This window comes from Pantherophis guttatus, chromosome 11, assembly GCF_059756535.1.
Source record: "Pantherophis guttatus breed Tessera chromosome 11, ASM5975653v1, whole genome shotgun sequence".
In the NCBI taxonomy this organism is placed as follows: domain Eukaryota; kingdom Metazoa; phylum Chordata; class Lepidosauria; order Squamata; family Colubridae; genus Pantherophis; species Pantherophis guttatus.
Window position 1 is genome coordinate 7,696,537 of NC_142073.1, and position 22,745 is coordinate 7,719,281.

Below are 22,745 nucleotides of genomic sequence, written 5' to 3' on the forward strand. Positions count from 1 at the left end.
CGCATGCCTCCTTTTGGCGTGCAATGCACGCACACACCTCGCATTTGGTGCATGGTGTGCACTGCGCATGTGCAGCCAGCGAACTGGTAGTAAACCGGTTCGGATTTCACCACTGGCATGCGCGCTTCACTCGCAAAACCTTCTGAGCATGAGTAGAGGGTAAAAAAACACATTACTTCCTGGTAAAAACCAGGAAGTAACGACACCCGGCGGGTGGGCGGAGCGTCACGCCACCATCGCTACCGGTTCTCCGAACCACCAGCCACAATCGCTACCGGATCGCCCAATCCGGTCCGAACTGGGAGCATTTCACCCCTGAGCCACCCCCCTTTTATACGAAAGAAGTGAGGTGTTGATTTTTTTTGACCATCCCAGAGAAGCCACGGCGAGTGATTAAGTAAATGGATTAAATTTATATTTGCCGACAAAGAAACACATATAAATTAGCACAAAAATAGTTTGTCGTGATAGCTACTGCCTGCGAAGGCTCCTTGATTGGGGCTGAAAGGCGAAAGCGGAAGCAGTATGTTCCGTCCCATAGTTGGGTCTACAGCAGGTTGCCCTGATAGAAAAAAACACTTAAGTAAATGGATATTGCATAGCAACAATTCCATCCTCGGATGTTGGAACTTACTCGCCCATGTAGCCCTTGGAAGTGGAATGAAAAGAAGCGAGTTCGACATTATTCCAGTAATCGGGTCCCATCTCGTAAAGGACTTTTTTGAAGGAGTGGAACTGGCAGTTCTCCGAGTAGACGTTGTCTTGATACACCTGCACCCCAGAAAAGACAGAATTTCAGGACGTCCTCGATTTATGACCATAACGAGCCTACCCAAAGCTGATCAACACAGGACCCATTGCAATTTTATGACCTTGCTTTGCAGCGGATGGTAAGCGAACCACCACGCCTATTACCGGAACCCGTTTTTTCCTTTGGGGCAACTAAATGCTGATTTGCAGCAAAAAATTGTAAATTATGGTCACATGACCGTGGGATGCATATAAAGCCATGAATGTGGGTCAGTTACTCAGCGTACCAATGTGGTCACATGACCACAGGGGAGGCCTCCAGCGGTGGGCTTCAAAAATTTTAGCAAGGGGTTCTCTACACAGTTGCTGGGTGGGCGTGGCCATGATGGGCATGGCCTAGTCAGCCTCCTACACCACGGCAGGGGAGAGTGTTTTTGCCCTCCCCGGGCTCCGGGGGTTTTCCTTGAGTCTCCAGTAGGGTGAAAACAGCCTCCCCAGGCTCCAGAGGCCCTCTGGGGGCCAGAAACGTGCCTGTTTCTGGCCTTCCTGAACTTCCGGTAGGAACTGCCTCCCTGAGCCTCCGCACGCGCTCTGCACTTACCTGCATCCAAAACAGACCACGTGGGGACTCCTGAGAGGGGCGGGGTAGGGTGGGCGGGGCCAGCCAGGAGTGGGATTTGGGGGTTCTCCAAACTGCACAGAATCTTAGCTAGAGGTTCTCCCGAACCCCTGCAAACCCCCAGCTACCCACCCCCCTGGAGGCCTCGCCCTCTGGAACCAGGTTATAAGTATCTTTCAGGGGAACTGTAATAACATCAAACAGTCACTGAGTGACCATTCGTAAGTTGAGGACTACCTGCTTTTCAAACAAGTAACATCACTTTTTAGGATTCGAGAGGGAAGAAGCTAGAGCTCTTGATACTCTTTAGGTCATGGAATCCTCTCTTTACACCCAGCAGAGTTTGTTTTCTGATTATTATTTTTTTCGTTTTAAAAGTTCTTTTAACATAAACACAAACATTGCTGTGCTCCAAAGAAAGTCCCAAACTCTAATACCGTTCTGAGTTGCATGAGTGTCTTTACTCATGCAAACACACAATTTTCATTTTCTAAGAATAGCAATAGCCCTTAGACTTATATACCGCTTCATAGTTCTTTTTACAGCCCTCTCTAAGCGGTTTACAGAGTCAGCCTATTGCCCCCAACTATCTGGGTCCTCATTTTACCCACCTCGGAAGGATGGAAGGCTGAGTCCACCTTGAGCGGGTCAGGATCGAACTCCAGGCAATGGGCAGAGTCAGCCTGCAATCCTGCATTCTAACCACTGCGCCACCACAGCTCTTCAAGAATAATCACGAAAAGTATGGAGGGCCCAGGAATAGGCTCTCCACATGTTTCATGTTTGGATGAAGCATTTCTCTAGGACAGTGTTTCTCAACCTTGGTAGCTTGAAGATGGGTGGACTTCAACTCCCAGAGCTCCCAGCCAGCAGCGCTGGCTGGGGGATTCTGGGAGTTGAAGTCCACCCATCTTCAAGCTTCCAAGGTTGAGAAACACTGCTCTAGGACAAATAATGTATCAATCTGTCTTTTAGCATCTGAAAGTTTTGCGATCGGCCCCACAGATCCTCGTGGCCATTTTGTGCGAACATCACAGCAATGCATGCTCTCCAATTTCCAAATAAGTTATTGTCTCCAAGGCTGAATATTTTCATTACCTCGTCAGCCAGAAGAAACAGCTTCTCTTCGCAGGCAAAGTGTATCACCTCTTCGATACATTTTCTATTTTGAACTTGACCTAAAATTCAGGATGAAATAGGAAAAAGAGATTCAAAGCAGTTCTCCGTTCCAATGAAACAAAGATGACGTCAATCACTTCTTCATTCCAGAAAAAAAGAGCAACTGTCTTTGCTTTAGGGTGAGGGCAGTGGTGGGATTCAAATAATTTAACAACCGGTTCTCTGTCCTAATGATTTCTTCCAACAACCAGTTCACCAAACTGCTCAGAAAGTTAACAACCGGTTCTCCCGAAGTGGTGCGAACTGGCTGAATCCCACCATTGGGTGAGGGTGAGGGTCATGAAGGCTGCACAAGGCTGTGAGGGATGCACAAGGGCAAGGGGACGGCGTGAAGGGTTACACAAGGGATGCGTGGCGAGGGTTGGGAAAGATGCGCAGGAGGTGTGGCGAGGCTTGGAGAGGGTTTGAGGAGTGTGTGCAAATGGCCAGCACAAACGCAGAATGGTTGGAAAAAAGTTGCATAAGTGGGGGAGACCTACCCTGCTGACTTGTGACTTTTCCTGCCAGCTTCCCCAATGACCTTCTGGGGAAGCCAGCAGGAAAGGTTGCAAATGGCCAATATGCAATTGCTCGTAAGCGTGAGCCAGTTGCACACAATCACATGACTGCAGAGACGCTGGGATGTCTAGAACTCTGAGGACCGGCTATAACCACCATTTTTCAGCATTGTTGAACGTTGGCTGAACAACGGTCGTAACTCGAGGACTGCCTGTAAATCACATCATGATTTACTACAACCAGTCCATAGAGAAATGCCATAGAAAAGTGTGAAGAGCAGACCTGTAGAAGTTTTGCACACCTGTGGGGTTTCCAGGATTAATGATGCAAAGAACCTTGGGATTACAATCCGCTTTGGCTTCGTATAAGGAGCGGCGTAGTTCGTTCACATCTAGGGCCCAGCAGTTCTCTTCGTCCAGGTAATAGTTCACCTGGATGGCATCCAATTCGGAAATGGCAGCGGAATATAAAGGATACTGAGGAATGGGGATCATCACTCCGGTTCGGGATCTCCCTCCGCCAGAGACGAGAATCTTGAGAATGGTCTGGAAGATTGAGGAGAGATAAACTCGATTGTAGACAATACGACTTCAGCAACAGAGTGGTCAACCCCTGGAATGCTCTACTCCGACCCCGTTGTTACATCCTCAAACCCCCATAGCTTCAACCTTAAACTTAAGAGGTCTGTAAGGGGACGTGCGTAAGTGCACCAGCGTGCCTACCGTCCCTGTCCCACTGTCACCATTTCATTGTACCCATTACCTGTGCTCATGTCCATGTTTATACTTATACCTGTAATTTTGTACATGTTTGACAAACTAAATAAATAAATTAAATAAATAAATATGACCTACCCCCTGAGATACGCACGATATCAGACCTCCGGACTTTTTGTCGGGCCCTGAAAACACACCTATTCCATCTAGCTGGGCTGGCTTGATCCCATCCTCTCAGTTTTAATTGAATTTGGTTTTAATTGGGTTGTTTTTAATATCTTGGGCCGAAATTATTTAATTGTTTTTTAAATTGTTTTTAAATCTTTATATGCAATGTTTTATCTTGGCTGTACACCGCCCTGAGTCCCGTAGGAGAAGGGTGGTATAGAAATAAAATAATAATAATAATAATAATAATAATAATAATAATAATAATAATAATAATAATAATAATAAAAAATAATTAGAAATTCTAAATCTGCCGGACTTGAACATTTTGACTCTACAAAAAACCACCTTACTCGGAACAGCTTACATCCTCCAACGATACCGTAACAGTTCCTAGGTCCTTGGTTAGGACTCGAGCTGCTGAGCTATTAACCAGCCTCAAAGGCTGTGAATCTCACTAAAGATTAACCAATAAATAATAATAATAATAATAATAATAATAATAATAATAATAATAATAATAATAATAATAAAAATAAAAATAAAATAAACAAAAGCAAAAACAACTTGGATTAGAATTTTCTTTGCTCCTCGAACTGCATTAAACATACATAAGTATTTTTCAGGGTTAGAAAAAAAAAATCAACCAGAAAAGAACTTTCAGAAGATTTTGAAAAGGCTGGATCAGTAGACCTGTTGATCCAGAAATACTGGACAGGTAGTCCTCGAGTTACGACCACAACCGAGCCCAAAATTTATGTTGCTGAGTGAAACATTTGTTCAGCGAGTTGGCCCCACTTCACGACTTTTCTGGCCAGAGTTGTTAAGCGAATCATTGCATATGTTCAGTTAGTAACACGGCTGTTAAGTGACTCTGGATTCCCCATTAATCTTGCTTGTCAGGTCACAAAAGGGGATTACATGACCCCGTCGTAAATAGGAGTCAATGACCAAGCGTCTGAATTTTGATCACATGACTGTGGGGATGCTGCAATGGTTGTAAGTGTGAAAAACGGTCATAAGCCACTTCTTTCAGTGCCATTGGAACTTTGAAGGGTCACTAAATGAACTGTTGTAAGTCGAGGACTACCTGCAATACCAAATTGGGCCAGGTGATGGCATTTTAATCATGCCATTTGTTTTGTTTAAGGTAGCAAAAAAGGCAGATGCATGAAAACGGTTTTAAGTCGAGAACTAGCTGTACATTAACGTAACTTCAAATTAAGCAACCGGTTGTAAGTTGAAAATTACTTCTAACCCAACCGTGGAGGGGAAAAAATGGATTTTCTCCAGATAGTCATCCAGATAGTCTGGACCAGGGGTCTCCAACCTTGGCAACTTTTAAGACTTGTGAACTTCAACTCCCGGCTGGCTGAGGAATTCTGGGAATAGAAGTCCACAAGTCTTAAAGTTGCCAAGGTTGGAGACCCGGGGTGATCTGGATGATCTTTACAGCCAGAATTTTACAGCCAAAACAAAGCCAGAACCAAGGAGAGGAGGAAATGTTGAGGCCAGACGAGAAAGAGATTTCTATTCTCAGCATACTAGGTTGAGCATTTCTTTTCTTGTTCTTTCATGCAGTTTGAATAAACCTGGATCCTTGGTCCCAAACATGAGGAACCTCACATCAGAAGATGCCCCCAATGCCCCCAACCTACAGCAATGCCGTCGCTTGCTCCCGTGGTCAAGTAGATGTTCTCTGGATCTGCGGGGACACCGCCATCTCGCCGCTCAATGTACGCCGCTACATCTTCACGGATACAATTGATTCCTTGGCTGGCGCTGTACGAACCTGTGAAAGGAAGGAAAATGTCAGCCTCCGGACCGAACCCCACGAGAGCCGCGTTGAGATTCTTCTCAGAAGTTTCCTAACTCTCTATCTGTAACTTCTGCCCATCAAATAAACTCTTTCGTCAATTAACATATTCAAAAGAGAATAAAGATTAAATCTGGGGCAGATCTCCCTTCGCCCTTTTGTCTCCACCTTGAAACCAAAACAGATCAAGCAGTACATTTGTCACTTCAAGTTGCTCATCGTGAACACTGATGATATTACCTAGTTTGGTAATGAAACATCTGCAAGAAAACCACCAAATTCAGACAGCACTAAGAACCCTCAGAGTCACAGTTCTCCTACACTACACGTTTTGTGAGAGCACAAAACGTTGGTCCTTTACAACAAACAGAATAAAAATATACCCAGGACACACAGGGACCAAGAGAGCTTTGAATAACAATTTGAAGAAAGCTGATGTTCCGATTTATGGTTCAATTATATCTTGTAAGGTGCTTTTTTAAAAAACCAGGGCCACAGAGATATTCCTTTTGTGAGTGTTTCAACTTTTCTATGCACTCTCTGATACTGTCTGGATCTCGGAATTTTGGAATGTATTTGGAATGATTTTTTTTTTAAAACACTCGAGACTGCAGAGAGATTCACCAAAGATGGCTCTGCCATAATGACAAGGACCAAGGACATCCTTTTCTCATATCAAAATAATTACATGGGTTTTTTTTGTTGATATCAGGGTGATCAATGCCAAGATGCATTGATCAAAGCATCTCCAATAATCCCAGGAGGCTCAACCTTGCAGGCCAAAAAATTCATGTTTTTCAGACATGAAGACGCCACATACCTCAGCATATACATATTGTATCAGCGTTGCCCAATTATACTTCCTTATATATCAAGTTGAACTAGTTTTAGAGTTTTAAATGTTATTAAGGAAACTTAGAAAAATATGTGTGAACATAAGGAACTGGGTGAACGACTAGACGGAAAAAGAGACTCAGATAGACTGGCCTTGTTGCTGCTCTCATTCATCTCAGTTAACATTTGGTTTTCCAGTTTGAGATTGGAAAGGTGTATTTCATTTGTGGTTAATGTTAAACTGCGACACATTTCCACTGGAAAATTTCTAAATATTTCTGACAGTAAATTATTAGCTTAACTCTTTTCTAGACCCAATGACCCAGGAACATCTTGAATTGATGTTGATAATGAGGAGCATAACACATCACTCTCTAGCAATGTTTCTCAACCTTGCGACACGATAAACCAATTCGGATATGATCCCTTAGCTTGGCCAATTTAAGATGTGAGGACTTCAACTCCCAGAATTCCCCAGATGGCAGACAAATTATTTAGCTAAGGCAGGGGTCAGCAACCTGTGGCTCCGGAGCCGCATGCAGCTCTTTGGGCCCTCTGCTGTGGCTCCCTGTCGGGTGATCCCACCACTGGCTGGCCCCGCTCCTCGCCTGGCGTGAGAAGGTAAGGGTGACGGTGGGGGATGGAGGTGACGGTGGGGGATGGAGAAGCGGCCAGGGCAGAGAGAGAGAGACACAGAGAGAGGGGAAGAGAGAGAGACATAAAGAGATAGGGAGAGAGAGGGAGAGAGAGAGGGGAAGGAGGGGAGAGAGAGAAATGACAAAAGGGTTTGGTGGTTCCCGGTGTTTTTTAACAACTGGTTCTCTGCCCTAATGACCGGCTGGGTAGGTGTAGCTGGGGGGGGGGTGTCATGTGACTGATGGAAGTGAGTGACATCGAGTTGGCCACCCCCACCCAGGTTTTGTGGCTCCCGGTGTTTTCTTTTCTGTGGGAAACGGGTCCAAATGGCTCTTTGAGTGTTTTAAGGTTGCAGACCCCTGAGCTAAGAGATCGTATTCAAATTGGTTCATCGTGTCGCAAGCAATAAGAAATGAAACAACTGCAAGGTGAAAAGAAATGGGGGGAAAACGGTAAAACAGGAAGGAAAATGGAAGAAAACAAAAGAACACTACTGTACTAAATAATTATCAATTAAAAATCTGGTTATTTTCAAGCTGCATCTAGGCCAGTGTTGGCGAACCTTTTCGGCACCAAGTGCCGAAACAGGAGCGCGCACACATGCGTGGGGGAGTGGCAGAAAGTGGAAGAGCAGCTCCTTGACGCACACGCATGGGAACGCCAGGAACTGGAAGAGCAGCTCCCTGGCACATATACGCGCACGAAGACCAGCTGGCCAGGGAGCTGCTCTTCCAGTTTCCGGCGCTCCCATGTGTACAAAGACCAGCTGGCGCATGTGCGCGCTGGAACCCGGAAGGGCAACAGGTGATGGCCGGCGTGCCTGGAGAGAAGGCTCTGTGTGCCCATGTCCAGCACGCGTGCCATAGGTTCGCCATCACGGATCTAGGCCAAAGAGAGAGTTTCTATCCAGCAGAAATCAGATCTTCTATTCCCCCAATTTAAGAGTCCCGAATGACCGCCAACAGAGTCAGCCAGGAGCTAATGTGAAAAAGGGATCGAAATACCTAAGCTGTTGCCTCCACAGCCTTGCAAGATCCGTCTTGCCCTCTTCTTGGAGTCTTCCGGGAGACTGGGGCTGTCCAGCAGGATGGGATAAGTGCAAAGCGCCACCACCTACATCGCCCCACACACCCCAAAAAAAACACACACACGAAAAGAGATGAATTCCACAGGACACAGATTTATACCTAACTATTAGAGCAATCTATCAAATGATTCCAATTTCGCTCTACGGGAAGTCCTCGACTTACAACTCTTCATTTAGTGACCATCTGAAGCTACAACAACGGCCCTGAAAAAAATGGACTTAGGAAAACATTTTTCACACTTAGGACTGCTGCAGCAGCAACCCCCCCCCCCCGGTCATATGATCAAACTTCAGGTGCTTGGCAACTGGCATGTATTTATGACAGTTGCACTGTTCCAGGGTCAGGTGATCACAACGTATAACCTTCCCAGCTGCCTTTGGACAGGCAAAGTTAATGGGGGGGGAACCCAATTCACTTAATGACTGCAGGATTCAGTTAACAACTGCTTAAGAACTGTGGCAAAAAGGTTGTACAATGGGGCAAAACTCACGTAATACTGTCTTACTTAGCAGGGGATATTTTAGCCTGTATCGTGGTCGTAAGTCGAGAACTACCTGTACTGTTACTATCAATAATGTTATTATTTCAAAGGTAGCATGGCAGGGTGCTTGTTTCTCAGGTACTTGGCGATCATACTTTTGCTCCAATTTGCTCAGCTCTCTGACACCCTCCAGTGCATTTCTGACACACACCCCAACATCCCACAAGTGCTTGCTATCTGGATGATCTTGTTCTGACCCAAGAGCATGAAGCAGACTCCTTGTCCCGACAAAAAACCCTTTTTATTAAGTGACTGTGAATTCCTCTCATTCACATCCAGCAAAGTCTTTCAAGGGAGAATTTGCAGTCACAGACCTTATCTGGCTTGGAGAGCTGCCAGGCCGATATCTTCAAAACTTGACAAAGAGTCTCTGAGAGTCACGAACCAATTAAGTGAACTAATTGTCTCCTGTAAACTCCACTCCCCTTTCGCGCCTCTTTATTCCCTCTGGGAGGGGCCATTCACTGTCCACCTGTGGCCTTACTCCTGAATCGACCCTTGTTCCTTAGCTGTTCCCTTCTCCTGGCAGCTCTGTGCATGCGCACACTGGGAACAGGCTCCAGCTGTCCTTCTGCCCCACTGAAGTCCGACTCTGAAGGCAGCTGACAACTGTTAGACGGCCCTGGCCCCCTCTCTGCCTCCGATGCAGAGCCCTCATTAGAGCCTTCCCCAGACTTCAGGACTGGCCCATGTTCCTTCCCAACCTCTTCACTGTCTGAGTCTGCCACCAGCTCTGCTGGCTGCTGACGGGCCACAACAGGTATCCCTCCTGATCTCTTAAAATATATATATATCCAGGTGAGCAGCTTGAATATTTTTTTCCCTTTCCTTGCTTTAATTTCCAGTTTGCAGAAACCGGACACGGCTGTCCACTTCGGGATAACCTTATGACTTCAATTGCCTTTCTTCAAGTCTAGTCTTCCTCCAGCAGGGTCTTCCTACCTGTCGAAGGAAGGTGATGGGCTGCTGTCCCATGGCGTGAGCATCACCAATGTTGGCCTTGATGACTTCCGTGAAAGGCTTTTTGATACCCTGAAGGGAGAAAAAGCAAAGCTGTTACGCAGCGAATCCAAGCTTTGTAGAACCCAACACAACTAGGTAAAGGTAAAGGTTCCCCTGGCACATACATGCTAGTCGTTCCCGATTCTAGGGGACGGTGCTCATCTCTGTTTCAAAGCCAAAGAGCCAGCGCTGTCCAAAGACGTCTCCGTGGTCATGGGGTTGCCATGACTAAATGCCAAAGGCGCATGGAACGCTGTTGCCTTCCCACCAAAGGTGGTCCCTATTTTTTTACTTGCATTTTTTATGTGCTTTCAAACTGCTAGGTTGGCAGAAGCTGGGACAAGGAACGGGAGCTCACCCCGTTACATGGCACTAGGGATTCGAACCGCTGAACTGCCAACCTTTTGATCGACAAGCTCAGCGTCTTACCCACTGAGGACACAAAACCGATCAGCCGTTCCAACCTTCTCTTTTATGCAGATCACTTAAAGTGTTTGAGGATCGGTCCTTAAGACAGGCATTAGTAACACGGTACTTGCACATCACGTGTTCTCTCCTCCTTTCCTAAAGCTGTTTTCAATATCCCTGGATGATTATGGCTTTATGAAAAAGTCATAACAGCTGAAATTGTTACACAGGGCACTCTTTATAAAGGACAAAGGCAGCCACACCTAAATGCTAAGAATGTGTTTTTCCAATGGGAGGGGGAAAAAATGTGAGGAAAAAGTGAGGAAACACCTATGGAAGAAGATATAATTAAAAAAAAAATCTTGGACTGTGCAGAAATGGACAGATTAACACTGAAGACAAAAGAAAAAGAAGACACAGAATATTTTAGAACTTGGGATTTGTTTTATCAATGGTTGGACTAAGACACTGAGTTTGTTGATCAGAAAGGTTGGCAGTTCGGCAGTTCGAATCCCTAGTACAAGTCTCCTGCGTGAGCAGGGCGTTGGACTAGATGACCTCCAAAGTCCCTTTCAACTCTTTTATTGTTATTAACAGGGGTAGAAATTAGGAACTTAAGAAGTATTGCTTTGTAAAAGAATTGACTCAGACAGTACGCTGTTCATTAAGCACATATTGTACGTAAAGAGAAAACCAATAAAAAAATATTTTTAAAAAGTAAATAAATGCCAAGAATGTGACAAATCACAGAAACAGTGGCCAGGATTCCTGGCTCTGTATAGACCGGCTGATATTAGTACCACTTTAGAAAACCTTAGTTAAAACCAAGATCTTGAATATTGCATCCAGTTTTGGACACCACATTACAAAAACGATATTGTGGCTTTGGAAAAAGTGCAGAGAAGAGCAACTAAGATGATTCAAGGCCTGGAAACTAGAACATACGGAGAACGGTTGCAGGGTAGGTCTAGTCTAAAGAGAAGGACTAGGGGTGACATGGTAGCAGTATTCCAGTATCTGAGAGGCTGTCCCAAAGAAGACGAGGTCAACTTATTTTCCAATGCACTAATAAACAATGGATGAAAACTAATCGAGGAGAGAAGCAATCTTGAATTAAGGCGAAACTTCCTAACAGCGAGAACAGTTAATCAGTGGAACAGCTTGCCTGCAGAAACTGCGGTGCTTCATCACTGGAGGTTTTTAAGAAGAGACTGGACAACCACTTGCTGAAACGATATATAGAGTCTCCTGCTTAAGCAGGGGGTTGGACTAGAAGACCTCCAAGGTCCCTTCCAGCTCTATTCTGACTTGAATCAATACCCGTGGCCTTAAAAGCAAATAAAGTCAAGCAGCTTTTTAAAATAAACATATTTTATTATTTTTCCTTAATAGCCCTTCTTATAGGCCACTTCATAGTGCTTTACAGCCTTCTCTAAGTGGTTTATAGAGTCGGTCAATGTAGGACATATAAAGTTCATTGTTCGTGCTTTGTCACCTTAGGAAATGCATTGAAAAGGGCCACTGATAACATAAGAGGCCATAGGCAAGTCCTGGGTATATTTGGACATCACGTTTATGAACCTTGTACATCCTTTCCCCCTTCCATGCTTGGTTTAATAACATCCTGGTTTGATAAACCAGACATCTTGTTGGTCTTAAGTCCAGAAGTCCATTTAGCCCAACTTCTCACAGCAGTCAATCAGCTGATGTTCAGTAGACTAGAACAGGATATGATTGTGCTGGTTTTTTTCCATACTACTTCAGGAGAATAATATTCAAAAGCATATGGGTGCTAAAATCAAGACAGTCCATGCAATTGACAGTTAGATGTTGTTATACAACATGGCAGAACCAGATTTCCATGATAAGAAATGGCATAATGTTTAGGACAGGGGTCAGCAACCTGCGGCTCTGGAGCCGCATGTGGCCTCTGCTGCGGCTCCCTGTCATTCAAAATATGTGTCACAACCGCCAATGTGCGAAACCTGCCGGCACATGATTTATTGAGCTTTTCAATAACCATGGATATAATCCAAGAAAAGTTTCAGAAGAAAACAGAACGCTTAATTCAACTACATATGCTAGTTTTGTGGCCTCTCAAGAAATAGTCAGGCATGGGAAGGATTTTGTGGCTCCCGGTGTTTTCTTTTCTGTGGGAAACGGGTCCAAATGGCTCTTTGAGTGTTTAAGGTTGCAGACCCCTGCTCTAGGATTATTTGGAGCATAAATGTGCTTTAAAATCTCACTGATGCCATCCCGAAATTATAAAGCTAGAGTTGACTGTCTTGCTTATTGGTTCTTCTACTGCTGGTGTAGTATAAAATATATATATAAGGTACCACTTTATCTCTCTTTTACGATGAGAACAAGTTCACCGCAGTAACAACTTCAGATCTGAATGGTTATTGCAGGAGGTAAATCATTTCCCTTCACGTCCATAAAACAAAATTTATTTGCAGAAGGAAGATGAACTCCTTTACAAGGACCACAAATTTATATATTGCCTATTTATATACCATTTCCTCTTCCCCTTCCAACTGCCTTTTCTTGTTCTTCTCTCTTCTAAGTTTTAGTTTTCTACCTTCTCCTTCTTACAATACAGGCCCAATTAACTCTTTATTTGCAGCAAACTGTAGTTTCATCACATACAGCAAATGATCGTTTGAGGAAACCCTTCCAAAACAAGGCGATGCAAATTCTAACCCACATTCCTGAATTTGGAGGCTTACTCAAACAAACCAAACAAACCTGTTTAAACACAACATTACATGATATTTCAACCCATGGGGGTGGCAATCTTAGAAACTGGAGGGAAAGACTGAACATGCATAAATACCAGATGGTGTAAACATAACCTGAATAACATAACTGATACTATCACAAGCAATCTAGAGCAGGAAAAGAGAGAAGCACATCTTTCAGTCTCCAAAACTTTATTTTTAACTTCGATGCTATTGTTTGTTCTCTAACAAGTCAGAATTGTGAACCAAAACCTCGGCTCCAATTCTGATTCAGAGGATAAATAAAAAACTCTGGTTTGGATGTAACACTACGCAAAAATCACAGTGCTTTTCCCTGATGGGTTTAGCCATCCTACATGAAGCAATCCTACAGAAGTCAACAAATGAGAGACACCAGGATGCTAATTTAAACTTTTTTACGATGTAAAAAAGATGTGGAGACTCTAGAAAGAGTGCAGAGAAGAGCAACAAAGATGATTGGGGGACTGGAGGCTAAAACATATGAAGAACGGTTGCAGGAACTGGGTATGTCTAGTTTAATGAAAAGAAGGACTAGGGGAGACATGATAGCAGTGCTCCGATATCTCAGGGGCTGCCCCAAAGAAGAGGGAGTCAAGCTCTTCTCCAAAGCACCTGAGGGTAGGACAAGAAGCAACGGGTGGAAACTCATCAAGGAGAGAAGCAACTTAGAACTAAAGAGAAATTTCCTGACAGTTAGAACAATTAATCTGTGGAACAACTTGCCTCCAGAAGTTGTGAATGCTCCAACACTGGAAGTTTTTATGAAGAGATTGGATAACCATTTGTCTGAAGTGGTGTAGGGTTTCCTGCCTGGGCAGGGGGTTGGACTAGAAGATCTCCAAGGTCCCTTCCAACTCTTCTCTTCTCTTCTCTTCTCTTCTCTTCTCTTCTCTTCTCTTCTCTTCTCTTCTCTTCTCTTCTCTTCTCTTCTCTTCTCTTCTCCCATTCCATTCCATTCCATTCCATTCCATTCCATTCCATTCCATTCCATTCTATTCTATTCTATTCTATTCTATTCTAAACTCTACCAATTCATTCTCATTAATCCTGGACTTTTGTGACTCCCCAGGAAGTCTTAACTTTGATACCAAAGGACTTCATTCTTTCCTTCCAGGCTGAACATGAAAGATATTTCTTTCTTAAAGAAATACAAGAATATATTGCAGACATAATTGGGGCCAATCAAAATAGACATTTAATCTGGAAGATGAAACATGGAAAGATATGCATTTTTAATTTATAAAAGGAATAAAGGAAAACGCTTTCAAGGATAAATCTCATGTTTTTCTTCTAACATTGCACTGTACCCTGCTTGTTTCTGCCTTTACACGATACAAAATACACACCGAGGTAGGTGTACACTGAGAACATCAAACCCTATTGCAGAAAATTGCACCCGCCAAAATCAAATAAGAGAACACCTGGCTGACAATAATCATCTGCAATCAAGCATTCCTTTGATGTTCTTTAAAAAAGAGTGGGGGGGGGAAGGAACATTATGCAAAACAGCAATATCTAAAAGAGAGCAGGAGATGTTTTTACAGTAATTCTATCAGATTGTTCAAAGTTATTCATGATATAAAAGCTGAGCTATTTTTTTGGTCTCCCGTTAAGAAGTACAAAGGTTGGAATCAGGAGAATGTTTTTCTCCCCCAAAGAAAAACATGACACCCAAGGATGCATGGTTGCAGTTTAAGGCAAGGGCTGCCACCAGGGGTGGCCTGCTGGGGGTTCGTACGGGTTTGGGAGAACCTCTAGCTAAGATTCTGTGCAGTTCGGAGAACCCCCAAATCCCACTCCTGGCTGGCCCCTCCCAGGAGTCCCCACGTGGTCCATTTTGGATACAGGTAAGTGCAGGGCATGCGCGGAGGCTTGGGGAGGGTGAAAAACAGGACTACCGGAAGTTCGGGAAGGCCAGAAACGGGCCTGTTTCCGGCCTCCAGAGGGCCTCCGGAGCCTGGGGAGGCCGTTTTCACCCTCCTGGAAGCTCAAGGAAAGCCTCCAGAGCCCAGGGAGGGCAATCCCCCCCTTGCTGTGGTGCAGGAGGCCAACTAGCCACACCCACCATGGCCACACCCACCCAGCAATCAGGCAGAGAACCCCTTGCTAAAATTTTTGAAGCCCACCCGGCTGCCACAGATGCAAGACTGAAGATCCTAAAGACATGTGCCTCCACCCCGAAATCTAAGCAAATTCTAGCAAAGAATGCAACTTGTCTTCTTCCCCCATCACTGTAAGAACAGCAGGACCAAGAGTCTAAAGGCCATCCAAAAAAAAAAGGAATGTGAAGTTCAGCACAATTTGGAGAACTAATTTCATTTATGAAATCTCTTTTTTTTGCAAAGAACAACAAACTCTGTGCAGTAGGTTGCCAATTTTTCTCCTTGTGGGGTTCCTGGGTGAAAGGCAAGTGGAAAGTCAGCAGCTGAACATCTTCCCATCTCCAGCAGCGAAAGCCTAAACCACAATTATTATTTTTATTTTTTTGCTTTTTCATTCTGGTATTTCCACTTAAGCGCCAGCTGCTAAGAAAGCTCCACTTTAAAAATGTATTGATTGATTAAAGGCCTACGTTGTCCATCTCGCCAGGAAAAATATATATATATAGGTACAGTAGATCTTGACAGAACACATTTAGCATTTTACTTAAAATCGTAAAATATTGGTTGGGTTCATAGAACATGCTAAGCTAGTGATGGCGAACCTTTTCGGCACCGAGTGCCCAAACCGGAACGTGCGTGTATGCGTGTGTGCCAAAGCACCAGAAACACAAAGTCTAGCTGACTGGCGCAAGCACCAGCCAGCTGATCTTCAAATTTCCGGCATGTGCATGCATGCCAGCCAGCTGATCTTCGCACACGCCAGAGCATCAGAAACCCAAAGACCAGCTGGTGGGGGTGTGAATGCCTGTTTTTTGGCCGTTTTAGGGACCGTTTTTGGCCCCGAAAAACAGTCTGAAAAAGGCCTGAAAACGGCCCCCAAAATGTCCTCTTTTTGGGGCTGTTTTCAGGCCATTTTTCGGATCATTTTCTGGTGCTCCGGCGCCTCCAAAAACCACCTGTCTGGCAAGCACCAGAAGACCAGCTGGCGACGGCGCATGTGCCCAAAGAGAGGGCTCTGCGTGCCACCTCTGTCATGCGTGTCATAGATTCGCCATCATGGTCCTAAGCCATGACATGCTTTAACTACTGTCCGCAACGGTAGTTGATACAGTAAATCAGGATTATGTAAAGTGTTGTCATGTCATTAGAGCTGACTCACTTGAAAAGTCAATCATACTAGGAGTGGTCTGTGGAAAAAGGAGAAGGGGGTTCCCTCTTAGCTGCTGGCTGGACACTATGAAAGAGGAGGAGCCTTGGTAGTACAGTGGTTTAATGCACCCTGTTATTAACACAGCTGCCTGCAATTTCTGCAGGTTCGAATCTTACCAGGCTCAAGGTTGACTCAGCCTTCCATCCTTTCTAAGGTAGGTGAAATGAGGACCCAGTTTGTGGGGGCAATAAGCTGACTTTGTATAAATATACAAAAGTATGAAGGCTATTGCTTAACGCATTGTAAGCCGCCCTGAGTCTCCGGAGAAGGGCGGCATATAAATCAAATTAAAATAAAAAAAATAAAAATAAAAATAAGGAGGACACCAGGATGACCATGGAAGGTCTGAAGGAAGCAGTGTGAGATCAGCGGGGCATGGAAACTGCTGATCTAGAGAGAGGTCAAGGTTCGGACCCAACTGTGATGACAAGTGTGAATCTGTGGCTTAATTCAGGTAGTCCCTGACTTACAACAGTTCATTTAGTGACCATTCAAAGTTACAATGGCACTGAAAAAGTGACTTACGACCATTTTTCACAGTTACAACCTTTGTAGCCTTCCCGTAATCGTGCAATCAAATTTCAGATGCTTGGCAACTGGTTCATACCGTTAACTCCAGTTAACGTCAACTTTGAAGTCTCCACTAAGAAGCAATGCCCATTTAGTTCAATGGGACTGACTGCTCAAAGAAATATTTATGATTCAAGGTTGACTCAGCCTTCCATCCTTTCTAAGGTAGGTAAAATGAGGACCCGGATTGTGGGGGCAATAAGATGACTTTGTATAAATATACAAAAGTATGAAGGCTATTGCTTAACGCGTTGTAAGCCGCCCTGAGTCTCCGGAGAAGGGCAGCATATAAATCAAATAAAAAAAATAAAAAAATGATTCGCAATAATTCATGCCATAGAGATCCATCCTATAGAGATCAACTGAGAGAAAAAAGCTCAGTGGGAATTGTTCCTAAGAAGGTCTGCCAACAACTGACACCCAAATCTCTTGTTATCACTCTGCAGATGTTAACAAGGTCTGTTTATTTTTGCAGGCTGTTGTTTGCACTAGTAAGGCTTGTGCGTAATTCAAAGTGATAGTGCTGAAGTCACAACCTGGGAAGGTTGAACAGCCAAAAGTTAGATCGTAAATGGCTCTCGGAGCTCTGCGAAGTCTTTTGGTTTATTGCACTGAATTCATGTCACTGGAAACCATGAAGTTACCCTGTTTCCCTCGAAAATAAGACCTCCCCGGATAATAAGCCCAATCGGGCTTTTGAGTGCATGCGCTAAAATAAGCCCCTCCTGAAAATAAGCCCTCCTCGAAAATATTTAAACGCATGTGCAGCCAGTCCCCGCCATTTCCTCTGGTTAGGGTTAGAGAGACAGAGCTGGAAATCAGGTAAGATGGCAAGAAGAGTCTCGTCTTGCGCCACGCGCCCCAAATAATAAGACGTCCCTGAAAATATGGCCAAGCGCTTATTTCGGGGTTCAAAAAAATATAAGACAGGGTTTTATTTTTGGGGAAATATGGTAGAAGCATCACCAGAGATGACAAGTTGCTATAAATTGGCTATATCTATATCTATATCTATATCTATATCTATATCTATATCTATCTCTATCTCTATCTCTATCTCTATCTATCTATCTATCTATCTATCTATCTATCTATCTATCTATCTATCTATCATGCTTTTCTGCTGAGGAACCGCCACAAAAAACACTTGTTAATCACCAAGAGCCTCATGGTATCCAGGAGTAGGGCAAAAGAGAGAAAATCCTATTCCCTTCCAGCACTGATGGTGTTATCTAGTTAGGTAATGAAACGTCTCCAAAGAAAGCAAGCTCAGAGAGCCCCAAGAACTTCACAGAGCAAAAGTTGGAACTGGATTGCTATCCACAAAAGCTTCGTTGTGTTACAAGGTTATTTCTACAGCGGGCTAAACCATAGTGTGAACCTAGTCACCGTAGTTTGTGGGCCACAGCATATGCGCGAATCATTGCTCTCTGCAATTTTTCAATAATCATATGACTAAATCAACTGCAATTTAACATAATGCAAAATGATCAGTCTATTTGTTAATTTTGTTCTTGCTGGCCTGGTTATCCTCCTGAAAACGAAATTAATAATATTGCAATATAATAGATTGGACTGAAAATGCTTTATCTCACTTTTAAAACAAATCCATAACACAAGGAACAAAGGCAACATACCACAATCCATTATCTGTTTCTCTGCTACGTATTCAGGAAGATGGCCTTGGATTTATGCTGAGACATGTTTTTTTGGCACGCTTCCATATGTGTCCTCAAAGGACCTGACATGATCCAAACAACATTTTGTTTAAGAAAAAAGATAAAAACTAGATTTATTAATTGTCCTATGCAATAGATGGCATTAGCTGGATCCACATAGCGTACTAAACTATAAACCATGTTTAGAAACATCTAGGCTAGGTTCCAATGAAGTTGTTGTTGTTGGTGGTGGTGTTAGTTGCAAAGTCATGTCCGACCCATCGTGACCCCATGGACAACGTTCCTCCAGGCCTTCCTATCCTCTACCATCCTCTGGAGTCCATTTAATCTCACACTGACTGCTTCAGTGACTCCATCCAGCCACCTCCTTCTCTGTCCCCTTCTACTTTTGCCCTCAATTTTTCCCAAGAATTTCTCAATTCTTCTCCAGTGAGTCCTTCCTTCTCATTAGATGGCCAAAGTATTTGAGTTTTATCTTCAGGATCTGGCCTTCTGAAGAGCAGTCAGGGTTGATCTCCTCTAGGATTGACCGGTTTGATCGCCTTGCAGTCCAAGGGACTCACAGGAGTCTTCTCCAGCACCAGAGTTCAAAGGCCTCAATTCTTTGGTGCTCAGCCTTCCTTTATGGTCCAACTTTCACAGCCATACATTGCAAGTGGGAAAACCATAGCCTTGACTATACGCGCTTTTGTTGGCAGGGTGATGTCTCTGCTCTTTAGTAAGCTTTTCAATGAATAGTTAAGTCAAACCAACCAAACCATTTTATGCTGCAAGATTTGAACTCATCTTCTGAATTCCGACCTACAAGTAGACCATGTCCAGTAGAGCCTCTGCAAAAGAACTTCCCAGGAAGACCTTCATTAAGTAGACAGGTTCATCTATTAACAGCTACCTTAAAAATTATAAGCGACATTTTTAACAGACGCTGGGAAGCTGGGATGATGCTTTTGAGGGGCTCCTGGTTGGAGAAGGTTGCAGCCAGCTCTGGAAAAGCAACACTACCCCTTGTTACATAGCTATAGGCCATGTGTCCAGCGTCAACCGTAGATTCCAAATGCTGAAACGTACACAAAAATCTTTTGACACAAAACGTTAGCTTTACCGAAAGGAGAAACTGAGCAGCAGAGCAAGAAATGAAAGCAAGATTTTCCTGCTGGAACTTGTTTTTCATGTTTGTACTTTTCCAGGCTTTTGTAAATACATTAATTGCTACTTTTGGATATCTCGGTCTCATTTTACACTGACACACAATTCTGGGAGTGTGGATGCTCTTAGATAGGGACAGCCTGAACAGAGACTGCTAGTCATTCCATCCTGCCCGATGAATTTTAAAAAGGGGGAATATCTTTGTAATTTGTCCTGGACTTTCGCCACTAATGCTGTCTTTTCAAAACGTAGATAAACTGAGGGAAAAAAATATATTTATTTGAGGCTCAAAATCCTTGACTACACTCACACATCATGTTTAGCCATTTTAAAGCCATCCTTTATGGAATAACCGACAATGATCTAGGCTTCATATCAGGTTAAATCATAAACCATGGTTTGCAAACCATTAACGCTTGGGTTCCTGCAGCACATGAAGTCCAAGCCATCCAGTGGCATGTTAGCTTAGCATGATGCACAAATCCAACTGACAGTTAAGGTGCAAAATCCTTTCGGATGACTATGGTTAATAAGTACCAACGGACTGCCTTTCAAACATAATCCATGCACTGAAAGGCTGCCAAGGGAACAAGTTCTAGGCTTCAGAATGATTGCTGATCAATATTAAGATTGTTGGATTAGGTGATCCAGTTTAGAACAAAATGCTCAGCCAAGTTAATTCTTCCTGGCGCATAAATATCAAGACGGCGTCACAAGACCGAAGCCCTAAGTAAACTCCAGAGAATTAAAGTCAACTCACTCTCAAACAGTGCTGGGCCAATAATCAGGAGCCTTCAAACCGAACAGATGGGAATTCACATGCTTGAACACTCCTTTATCTGTATGCACAAGTCCTTCAAACATAGCAAGCTCATGAGTCAAGGTGAAGGGGTCAAGGCTCTGTTAACTAACAGGGAGGGTGGGGCAATCACTAACCCAGTGAGTATTTTAGGGGGCAGGTAACAGCAGAGTGGCAAGCAGAGGAAATGGACTGAACTAAGTGCAGTTCCTGATGCATTTACAGGTTGTCTTCAATCACAATTGGGATTGGACCCCCTGCTGCAGTCATTCAGTGTGTCATGATGCCTGATTTTATGACATTTTTACCATAGCAATAGCTCTTAGACTTATATACCGCTTCACAGTGCTTTTTACAGCCCTCTCTAAGCGGTTTACAGAGTCAGCCTCTTGCCCCCAACAATCTGGGTCCTCATTTTACCCACCTCGGAAGGATGGAAGGCTGAGTCAACCTTGAGCCGGTGAGATTCGAATACTGCATTCTAACCACTGCGCCGTCATGTAAGAGAATCACATGGCTGTTAAAGAAATCCATCCCCCACCCCCATTGTCAGAAGCCCCCTGGGAAGGTTGCAAATTTCTGATCCATCGGCAGGTAGTCCTCAAAGTATGACAACTGCTTCTGTTGCTAAGTGGTACAGCTGAGTGAGTCGTGCTGGGGGCGAAGTGAAGTGAATCACACGGTTGTTAAATGAATTCCAGCTTCCCCCGCTGACTTTGCTTGTGAGGTTGCAAATAGTGATCATGTCACACTATAACCATTAAAAATACAATCTGGTTGCCAGGGTCCTTAATTCTGATAACATGATCACAGGAGTGCTGCAATAATCATAAGGGTATATTTGCGTTCACAAATATTATCCTATTATACAACTCTCTTGGTTTTCAATCAATCAGAATAGAGCCGGAAGGGACCTTGGAGATCTTCTAGTCCAGCCTCCTGCTCAAGCAGGAGACCCTATACCAGCGATGGCTAACCTTTTTGCCATTGCATGCCAGGAGTGGGGGGGGGTCATGTGCGTTCATGCCCACATCCATAATTCTATGCGCTCCGCCCCTGCGCATGTGCGCATGACACCACCACCACCGCTCCTCCCACTCCTGGCACGCAATGGCCCGGAAGGCCCATTTTTCTCTCACCAAGCTCCAGAGCCTTTCTAGGAGTCTGGGGAGGGCAACAATGGCCTTCCCCATTCCCCCGGAGGCCCTCTGGAGGCCAGAAACAGCCCATTTGCCAACTTCCAGTCCCACCAGAAGTTGGCAAACAGGCCGTTTCTGCAGTGGTGGGATTCAAGTATTTTAACAACCGGTTCTCTGCCCTAATGATTTCTTCCAACCACCAGTTTGCCAAACTGCTCAGAAAGTTAACAACCGGTTCTCCCGAAGTGGTGCGAACCGGCTGAATCCCACCACTGCGTTTCAGGCCTCCTGAGCTGAGCTCGTCTGCCCACCAATATGGCTATGTGTGCCATAGGTTCGCCATCACGGCCCTATACCATTTCAGACACATGGCTGCTCAGTCTCTTAAACCTCCAGGGATGAAGTGCCTACAACTTCCAGAGGCAAATAATTCCACCAGTTAATTGACCTTGTTAGGAAGTTTCTCCTTAATTCCAGGTTGCTTCTCTCCTTGATTAGTTTCCATCAAGGTTTTGACGTATGTTCCCTGAATCTAGCCAGCTGGAGGTTAATGTGAACCCTGGTGTACCACGATGGAGGCACCTACACAGGAATAAATTCCCTGGGTGGGGACCTTAATGCTGGTTTACTACTTTTTCCACTCGGTGCCCAGCAGATGTGTAGATTGCTACTGTCTTATTATGGAAACTGACTTTCAAATATTATCTAGAGGGCATAAAACCATCTGGGCCATTTTCTACACGTTTATAAATAAAGTCCCATTAATGGTTTAAAAAGCTACAGCCGTGTTCCAAGGTTCTCGATGAATCATAACTTATCTGACTTTAAAGGTTATAACCAGCACCTTCAATCAGTGTTGAGAAAAACGATTCATCCAAATTAATTATTTCTTAACAATTTTTTTTTTTCTAGAAAAACCATCTCCGTTAACAGAGCCAAGCGAAATACACTCAAGGGCAAAAGCCACAAGTGGGGAAGAAGTGTCCGCCCTCCCCTCACCAGGGTTAACTTTTTACTGAAACAAGATCTAAAGTATAAGTCTTGTTATCTATGGTTACATAAGGAAACCTGAGATTGCATCAG

At 44.1% G+C, this 22,745-nt stretch overlaps 1 protein-coding gene across 5 annotated transcripts in view; it reads right to left on the reverse strand.

Moving 5' to 3' along the window:
- GPT2 (glutamic--pyruvic transaminase 2) overlaps nt 1-22,745 on the reverse strand; it is a 29,672-nt gene that overhangs the window by 3,766 nt on the left and 3,161 nt on the right. For all 5 annotated transcript variants that reach the window (XM_034426446.3, XM_034426447.3, XM_087877296.1 and 2 more), the window contains 6 exons: nt 9,788-9,877; nt 8,221-8,329; nt 5,589-5,722; nt 3,348-3,591; nt 2,468-2,547; nt 635-771 (listed from right to left, as the gene is read on the reverse strand). In XM_034426446.3, the coding sequence (XP_034282337.1) occupies nt 635-771; nt 2,468-2,547; nt 3,348-3,591; nt 5,589-5,722; nt 8,221-8,329; nt 9,788-9,877 (794 nt within the window). The remainder of the gene's footprint in view (nt 1-634; nt 772-2,467; nt 2,548-3,347; nt 3,592-5,588; nt 5,723-8,220; nt 8,330-9,787; nt 9,878-22,745) is intronic.